General features: G+C 36.1%; 1 protein-coding gene across 1 annotated transcript; it reads left to right on the top strand.

Annotated features, from left to right (window-relative positions):
- The first annotated feature begins 5752 nt into the window (after positions 1 to 5752).
- Positions 5753 to 8009, top strand: LOC111410253 (pentatricopeptide repeat-containing protein At3g05340). The gene has a single exon (XM_023040516.1). It carries the CDS (start codon positions 5857 to 5859, stop codon positions 7915 to 7917), a length of 2061 nt encoding a protein of 686 aa, XP_022896284.1. The 5' UTR covers positions 5753 to 5856; the 3' UTR covers positions 7918 to 8009.
- Positions 8010 to 9392: the final 1383 nt, after the last annotated feature.

Raw genomic sequence — 9392 nt, 5'->3', positions numbered from 1 at the left:
ACAAATCAATAACATGTTTGTTGATATGACAATTGCTATTTTCAACTAGATGGAGGAAACACCGACCCAGAAAATGTTTGCTCGAATTAATAGGAGGGTCTATCGACTAGTGGGGTAAAGGAGGCTTATGGTATGTGTTACTACTTTAAATACAAAGCAATTGCCCAACTATTTGGATTTTTTATCCTTATGCTTTGAAACTTCGGTTGGTTCATATGAAGGTGATGACCCATAAGGTACATGCATGGACAGTCAGAAATTTCCTATGCTAGTACTGCAATGGATGTAAGGATGACAAATTGGCTCATAGGCTCGGAGTCGCCCATGGCTCGACCCCCAAAAAGCTCGAGCAGGTCGAGCTGGTAAGATAAGGTAGCTCAAGCCAAGCCCCATCTTAGGGTGTTGGGCCCAGCCTGAGTTGGCCTGTATAGCTAGCGGGTCAACTCAAAAAAAAATAGAGCTGCCTTTTTCGACTCGAAAAAAATTAGAGCTGCCTTTAAAAGGCAGCTTGCAACTTGCCTTCATAAGGAAAAGGAAAAATAGAAAAAATCTAGTCCACTCAGCTCGGCTCGGTACGGTAAGGTTCGAGCCGAAAGTTAGGGTTGAGCCTCGATTTTTTGGCCGAGCTTTTGCGCAACTCGGCTTAGGCAAAAAAAAAGTTTGTCTTAAAAAAGCTCAAGTAAAGTGGGCTCGACTCGACTCGTTGACACCTCTAAATGGAAGTGGATAGTAACTTCCATAATGAGGAAGTTATACAATGTCCAATTTTGATATTATAATTTAAGCAAGTTTAGTTGAAGGCTAATGTATAATTTTGATGTAATACTTTAAATGTTGGTAGAATTTGTTATCTTCTTCCATTGTTAAATTTTGGTAATTAAAACGACTCAAATTACTTTAGTATAGGAGTACAAAACTAATGTACCATTGACATCTACATACCCATTCAAGGTGACGGTGTTGTTAACACAAAGAAATGACAATCGATACGCGTTCGAGTGCTTACTGCATCAGCTAGAACTCCATTCACGAGGGGACAAAGAGAGTCAAGAAACGTTAAATCAAGAAACATATCGAATACAAATATCTGTGTAATGTTTCATATCAAGAAACATATTTTGGCAAATGAATGTTCCACAAAGAGGAGAAAACTTTAGTGTCTATTTTAGATTTACTTTCACATGTCCTTTCAATGCATGTAGCGTTCAATTCTACGTCAATCGTGTCCAAACGAAGGAGATTTGACTTTCTATCAGAAACTTATCATTCATCTAATAGACTTATTGTGAGCATCTTCATATCTAACTTCTAGAGGCTTTTCAAATTAATTTACTTTGCTTTGTGTGTAGATTTTGTTCCAAAAAAGGTAAATGCTGAGGATGCTTTCAAACAAATTTCAATGGCTGCGTGATCTAGATGGAATTTTGAGAGGTTACTTGCCGATTTTACATTCTATGATTTAACTAGGGGAAATAGTCCTTTTTTTCTCAAGGAAACCATACATGTTGTTTTGAGTAGTTACATATGTTATAGTATTTTTTACTGTATTTTTTTACAATGATTGGCAACGTAAAGGTTTTGTGTAGTTTTCTACTTTAAATTTGTTTTATAGTTCCTAGTAGTGATTATTATTATTATTATTATTATTATTTAAAATTTGGTGAAACTTAAACTTTGCGTTTTTCAAGGTAAAATTTGATTGTAATATAGCTCAATTTCTTAATTTTTAATGTCATCATTGTGGGATGCAAAATACAACTTCAACCTTTGAACATCATTTCTATTGTGCTTTGTGTTTGAACAGGGTTTGAATGTGTGGTCCAATTATGCTCAACTCTTCCCCACTGATAGTATTTCTTAATCCGTAGACTAAAAGGTTGAGATTGAAATGACAAGCATTTTACACAATTAATATATGATTTAATAGCATGATACTTAAAATTCTAACATAGCAAATAGGTGTAATCGACAGTTGAAATGCCTATCTCAAAATTTTTGAAAATGTTGAATTTGACAGTTTTTTTCGACAATTGAATTGTTGGAACTGACGAGAAACGTTTTAGGGGTGTGATTGGAAAACATTTTTCATAACATTAAGTGTCAACATCAATATTATACTACAAAGTGACGAATTTTTTCTTCCCAAATAATTTGTCTAGTGCATCATTAAATAGGTAATTCTGCAAAACATTTAATGGTGTGATTGGAAGAAATTATTCATAATATTAAGTGTGCTAATTAATTCTCAACTACAAAATAACAAAATCTTCCCAAAAAATTTACCCAATACTTTAGCAAATAGGGAATTCTTTACAACATTTTGTTGGGGGATATTGGTATCTTTATTAAGGTCCCGGCAAAAAAAGATTTCAAAAATTTTGCTAAATTAATGAATAATAATTTGAAAAATTTCAAATAAATATGATCATATTATATTTAGTAATACAAAAATTGTAAGTTATAAGATGAAAATATAAATAATTTGTAAATGTTAACATCTCAAAATGGAAGATTAATTTACTAATAATTTTTTCTTGTTATATATATCGAGTTAATTGTTCCAATGGTCACTAAACTTAGGTCCATGTCTTTGATTGCTGATCGAAGTTTAAAATGTCGAGTTTTGGCCATCAAATTTTGAAAAATGTTTTACATTACTCACTGAACTTTGAAAAATATTGTACATTACTCATTGAACTTTTTAAAATGCTGTACATTACTCACTGTAAATACGATATTTTTCAAAATTTAACAGTTATACTAGTGAGTCAAGTACGACATATTTCAAAGTTTAGTGGCAAAACTCGATATTTTAAACTTTAGTGAGCAATCAAAGACATGCACATAAGTTCAGTGAGTAATCAAAGATATTTAAATTTCAGTGACTAATCAAAGACATGAACTTAAGTTAAGTGACCATTGGAACAATTTGATAACATATAATCTAATCTATATAATCAAACACATATAGAGAATCAAAAAAGGAGAAAGAAGAAGAGAAAAAACAATTGAGCCACTTAAGGAATTAGGGTTTACAATGATTCAATATATTACAAAGAGATATAAGCTAGTAAGGAAACTAAGCTAATAAGAAAACGAAATATTAATTAAATAATTAAACAAATAAATAAATTATCATCCTCCTTCAAACTCATGATGCTGAAGCAAGAAGCAGCGAGAGTTTGTCACGTAATAAGCAAAAACGATGAACCGGCTGAGACTTAGTAAAGAAGTCAGCAAGCTACAATGATGAAGAAACAAAAGGTAGGGAAATGGTGCCAATCTAAAAATGATGACGAACCAAATGACAATCAATCTCAATATGCTTTGTGCGTTCATGGAATACGGAGTTGTGAGAAATCTGAATAGCACTGGTATTATTACAATACATAGGGGTTGGAGAAGAATGAGAAACACCCATGTCTCCAAGTAACCATCGCAACCACACAATCTCAGTGGTCATAGTTCGACACTCTGCCTCCGTAGAAGAATGAGAAATAACAGTCTGCTTCTTACTTTTCCAAGAGATAAGAGAATCACCTAAAAATATACAAAAGCCAGTAATGGACTTGCGATCAGTGGGGTTACTAGCCCAATCAGTATCAGAGTAGGCACGGAGTACTAAAGAGGAGGTCGACGAAAACAAAAGACTTTGAAAGCATGTACTACGGAGATAATGTAAAATAAAAGCAACTGCTGCCCAATGAACCGTAGTAGGAGCTGAAACAAACTAACTAACAATGTGAACAACAGAAGCAATGTCGGGACGTATGATGGTAAGATAGACCAGACATCCAACATAATGCGATATAAAGTAAGATCAGGCAATAGTACATCGTCAGAGGATGAATATCGAGCGTTGGACTCAAGAGGAGTATCAACAATTTTAGTGTCATTAAGACGCGTACGCTCAATAACATCCATAGTCTACTTAGACTGAGAGAGAAGATAACCTCTAGGAGAAGAAGCAACTTCGATCCCCAAAAAATAAGATAATGCACCCAAGTCCTTCATTTTAAAACGACAAGCCAATTCTGATTTCACACTAGCAATTCCATCATCATCATCACCAGTGATAATCATATCATCAACATATAACAATAATAGAATGTGACCAACAGAAGTGCTTCTAAAGAATAGAGCGGAGTCATGATGACTGGATGTAAAGCCAAGAGAGGTAACAACAATGGAAAATTTCTCAAACCAGGCACGATGTGCTTGTTTGAGGCCATAAAGTGCATTCTTGAGCTTGCAAACAAATCCAGGAAAATGAGAAAAACCAAGAGGAGGAACCATGTAAACCTTCTCTTGAAGATTTCCATTTAAAAATGCATTTTTGACATTCAATTGAGAAAGACTCCAGTGACGAACAGATGCAATGGCAATAAGTGTATGGACAATGGTCATCTTGGCAACAGGAGCAAAAGTTTCTTCATAATCGAGACCATACTGCTGAGTAAAACTCTTAGCAACCAATCTCTCCTTGTAACGCTCAACTGAATCATCAGATTTGATTTTAATCTTATAAACCCAACGAGAACCAATAGCATGTTTACCTAAAGGCAATGCAACTAAGTCCCAAGTGTCTGTCTTATGTAGAGCAGAAAGTTCATCAGCCGTAGCATGTTGCCAAAGAGGATCCGGAATAGCTTTTTTTTTTTAATAAGAAGTGGGTTCAGATAGCTTATGAAAACCCTAATTCCTTAATGGCTCAATTGTTTTTTCTTTTACAAAATTTCTCATCACAGTACTCCAATATGAGTAATTTTTACTATTTAATCTAACACTAATGGATTGAAGTGAATCATCGCTTTCAGTTGCCATCATGAAGTTAATAAATAATCAACTACTAATCAAAAGAAATAAGCAAAGTCCAAGAAACTCAACAACGACCAACGTACCAACACTAACTACCACCGGAATATACCGTACAGTGCACGTATCACCAAACTAATACCACCAAAATGTCAGAAACTCACCAAGGAAGAAACTGTCCTGTTGAACCGTCGCCAGAAAATGCCTCACACACCCTCACGCGTCGCCAGAACCTCTGCAACTTCTGTTCACGCGCCTCCGGAATAGAGCGCGTGGTGATACACGCACCGATCAGGTAGGATCGTCTCGTTGTCTGAAATCCAAATATGGCCACCAATCACCAAATGGAGGTTTAATTTGAAATATATTATATATTTTCAATCACGACTCAAGGGAAAATTAGGGTTTTCTATTATTTTGGTGACACGAATTGTTTGATAATGGATTGAACGCAAAGAACAACCTTAACACATATATTTTGACTCTGATACCATGATAACATATAATCTAATTTATAGAATCAAACACATATAGAGAATCAAAGAAGGAGAAAGAAGAAGAAAAAAAACAATTGAGCCACTTAAGGAATTAGGGTTTACAATGATTTAATAGATTACAAAGAGACCTAAGCTAGTAAGGAAACTAAGCTAATAAGGAAACGAAATATTAATTAAATAATTAAACAAATAAATATATTATCACAATTAACTCATATAAATCCAATGGTTGCTATAGCACGAGTCAAAACATCAAACCTTGGCTTTAATTATCATTAAATGTTACAAAAAAAGGTATATCCAAGGGTGATTTGGACATTTCACACTCAAAAATGACATTTTTAGTATCATTTGTAAAATCGTGGTGTATCTTAAAATTATGTGAATTCTGCACGTACTTTTTAAATACATGTCTTAAAAATCAATATTTAAAACTCTATTTTTCCCAAGGTGAAACAATGGCTAACTAGGTCATGCGTTTGCCCCAACACTGAATGATAGGAAGCTTATGTGAATTTGTGTGTTTTCTCTCCAACTTTCATGGATGAGCGTTACTAAATGGATCTTCTCAAAGCTAAACTCTCAGTTTCCATCGGGGTACTGCTCTTTCTCTCTCATTTCCACCTCCAAGACGTCGGCTTCCCCAAACCCATCTTCATCAAACACTTCAGCTACATTCAGGAGCAATGTAATAGAAATAAGCCGCCTTCTTTCCCGTTGTGGAAGCGGAGGCAATCTTCGTGTAGGATCTTGTCTCCACGCCTATATTATCAAGAACCCACCAGTCCTTGATTCCAGAAACACTTTTAATAACCGAAATGTCTATGTAGTTTACAACTCCCTACTTTCTATGTACTGCAAATGTGGGGAGGTTCGTGATGCAGTTAAGCTGTTTGATAGAATGCCGCTTAAGGACACTGTTTCTTGGAATTCGATTATATCCGGTTTCTTGAAAAACGGGAAGCTAGAATCTGGGTTTGGTTGTTTCAAGTCAATGTTTGATTCTGGGTTATATCGATTTGATCATGCCAGTTTGACTACGATCTTGTCGGCTTGTGATGGGATTGGTTTTCTTGGAACCGTGAAGATGATTCATGGTTTGGTAACCTCGAATGGTTATGAAAATGAAATAACTGTTTTGAATGCTTTGATAACCGCATATTTTAGATGTAAATGTTATGATTCGGGGATGGGTGTTTTTGATGAGACGGTGGAGAGAAATGTTATTACTTGGACAGCTGCAATTTCTGGTCTTGCTCAAAATGAATACTATGAGGAAAGCTTGAAGTTGTTTGTGGAAATGCACTTTGAGTTGGTGGTTCCTAATTATTTGACGTATCTAAGTGTGCTTTTGGCATGTTCTGGCTTACAAGCGCTCAAGGAGGGTTGCCAGATACATGGGATTGCTTGGAAGTTGGGTATACGATCGGATTTGTGTATTGAAAGTGCATTGATGGATATGTATTCAAAGTGTGGTAACATGGAGGATGCGTGGCGGATATTTGAGTCAGCTGAGGTGCTTGATGAGGTTTCTATGACTGTTATACTAGTGGGTTTTGCACAAAATGGTTTTGAGGATGAGGCTATACGGATGTTCACAAGGATGGTGAAGGAAGGTTCCAAGATTGATCCAAACATGATTTCCGCGATTCTTGTAGTTGATGTGGTTGATAATTCATTAGGTCTCGGTAAACAAGTTCACTCTTTAGTAATCAAAAAAGGCTTTGCTTCTAATGTCTTCGTCAGCAATGGCTTAATTAACATGTATTCCAAGGGTGGGGAGTTGGAGGAATCTGCCAAGATTTTTTATCAAATCCCTCAAAAGAATCAAGTTTCATGGAACTCCATGATTGCAGCTTTTGCTCGCCATGGAGATAGCTTTAAATCCCTTAAATTACATGAAGAAATGAAGTTAGAAGGAGTAGAACCGACAGATGTTACATTTCTATCTCTGCTTCACGCATGTAGTCATGTAGGGTTAGTTCACCAGGGTTTGAAGTTGTTTGAATCAATGGTAAAAGATTATGGTATGCATCCAAGAATGGAGCATTATGCCTGTCTTGTTGACATGCTTGGTCGTTCAGGTCTTATAAATGAAGCCAAGAATTTTATAGCCGGACTCAGTGTAAAGCCAGATGTACTTGTTTGGCAAGCATTACTTGGTGCTGCTAGCATTCGTGGTGATATTGAGACAGCAAAGTACGCTGCCGTTCAACTAGCTCGGGCTGAACCTGATAGTCCCGTGCCATACATTTCAATGGCAAATATCTATGCTTCTCAAGGCCATTGGAGAGAGAGAGCACGAGCAATGAAGAAAATGAAGGAGAAGGGAGTATCGAAAGAGACGGGGATAAGTTGGATTGAGATTGATAAGAAAATCCACAGTTTTGTAGTTGCTGATCAAGTGCATCCACAAGGTGATGATATTTATGGTATATTATCAGAGTTGTTGAGACACATGAGAGATGAAGGCTATGTACCGGATGGGAGGTTCAGTTTTGTCCGCTTGGACCGTGGCCATTCAATGGAGTTACAAAATTCTGTTTTTTCTCCAAAGCGAAGAACCAAGGATGAAGAGAATATTTTTCAGCCATGTCCTGGTTAAATGGACAAAAATGGATTCACCTTTTACATTAATACAGTGTAACAAGTCATTGGATCAATTTTCGCATCACGTCAGGATGGCAATTCTTGTGAGATTCGTATTCTTTCAATTCTTGTGAGATTCGTATTCTTTCTAGTTCTCAACTTGTCCAAACCACTGTGTTCTGCTTGAAAAGGACGGAAAGGTGTAGAGATGAGAAAGTAACTAAATTTCTTGGTCGATTTGCTGAAATTGATACGAATGAGAATGGCTTTAAAGAGAATTTTGGTTGCAGATAATATAGAACTTTTCTTCGAAACAATCATTAACTAACAGGTAATGAAAAAAGTGAGCACATATAAAAATTACTGAAAAATAAAACTCTTGTTTTTACTACTACAAATAAAATGTAATATGTAAATACATAGTATATTTAATTATTAATTACCTACTGTAAATTTCTCAAACATCGATCCACATCGAGAAAGCTCCACAAGGGTGGTTAATTTCCTAGCAAAAGTATTTTTCCAATTACTGTTGAGAGTGTTATCTGCCCATTTATTTTTCGTACTTAACCAACTTTGAAGCTCCCACTTTCTATTTGTTATTGTTCAGTTTTGATTCATAGTCATATACATGTTTAATCCAGTAGTTAGGTTATTATATTTATTTTCGAAAAGTTACTAGTTAAACATTTTGATCTGTATATTATTATTATTGCTATTGAAATACATCGCCTCACTATTCAGTATCTCTCTTACTTCATCCCACCACCCCGTATTCTTGTCTATTGGCGTACTCTACCAATTGGATACCATAAGAACAAACCTGATGGATGCGTCAAAGTCGAATTTGGCGTCAAAGTCGAATTTGGTGGCAGGGGAAATATTTGGGAGGAGGTAGAACATTGAATCTTGGTATTATCCTCCTCTTGTAGCAATTATTCTATTCACGAGGTTGACCTATGGGCTGTTTTGGATGGGATACTTTTAGCTCGATGACTTGGACTATCGAACCTATGGATTGAGGTAGATTAGTAGAGGAGGATCATGGACTATCCAGAACGGAAATTGCTGTTTGTACAGCCCGAGCTGTACAGCTTGGGCTATAGCCCCCTCACAAGTGTGGGGGGGGAGGGGGAGCCCGAGCTGTGAGGGGGCTGTAAACGGTGCTGTGTGCACAACACCGCTCATCCAGGACACTCTTTAACACATTAGACATCGCTTTTGCAATGATAGAGATATTGTTTCCCACATATACTATGAGGAAAACCAAGTTGTTATCTCAGTTTTTGTTGGGTTGGGATTAGCACCATTAGCTACCAAGAGTATGACCATCTTTTATCTTCCATGACAAACACATGCTCTTGTACATATCAACATGTATGGTCCCCGTAGTTATATTTTTTCTAATATTAAAATAGCTCGATTTAGCGACAATTTCTTTGATTTTACTTTTTATATAGTCCTAGAACTTAGGGGGTGTTTGATGGTCAT

Source organism: Olea europaea, chromosome 15 (genome assembly GCF_002742605.1).
Source record: "Olea europaea var. sylvestris chromosome 15, O_europaea_v1, whole genome shotgun sequence".
In the NCBI taxonomy this organism is placed as follows: domain Eukaryota; kingdom Viridiplantae; phylum Streptophyta; class Magnoliopsida; order Lamiales; family Oleaceae; genus Olea; species Olea europaea.
The sequence above is the reverse complement of the archived record's forward strand: the minus strand, read 5'-3'. Positions and strand labels throughout refer to the sequence as shown.

Bases quoted from the DNA above. Each gene is read 5' to 3' on its own strand.
- LOC111410253 (XM_023040516.1), top strand. From the start codon at position 5,857: ATGAGCGTTACTAAATGGATCTTCTCAAAGCTAAACTCTCAGTTTCCA.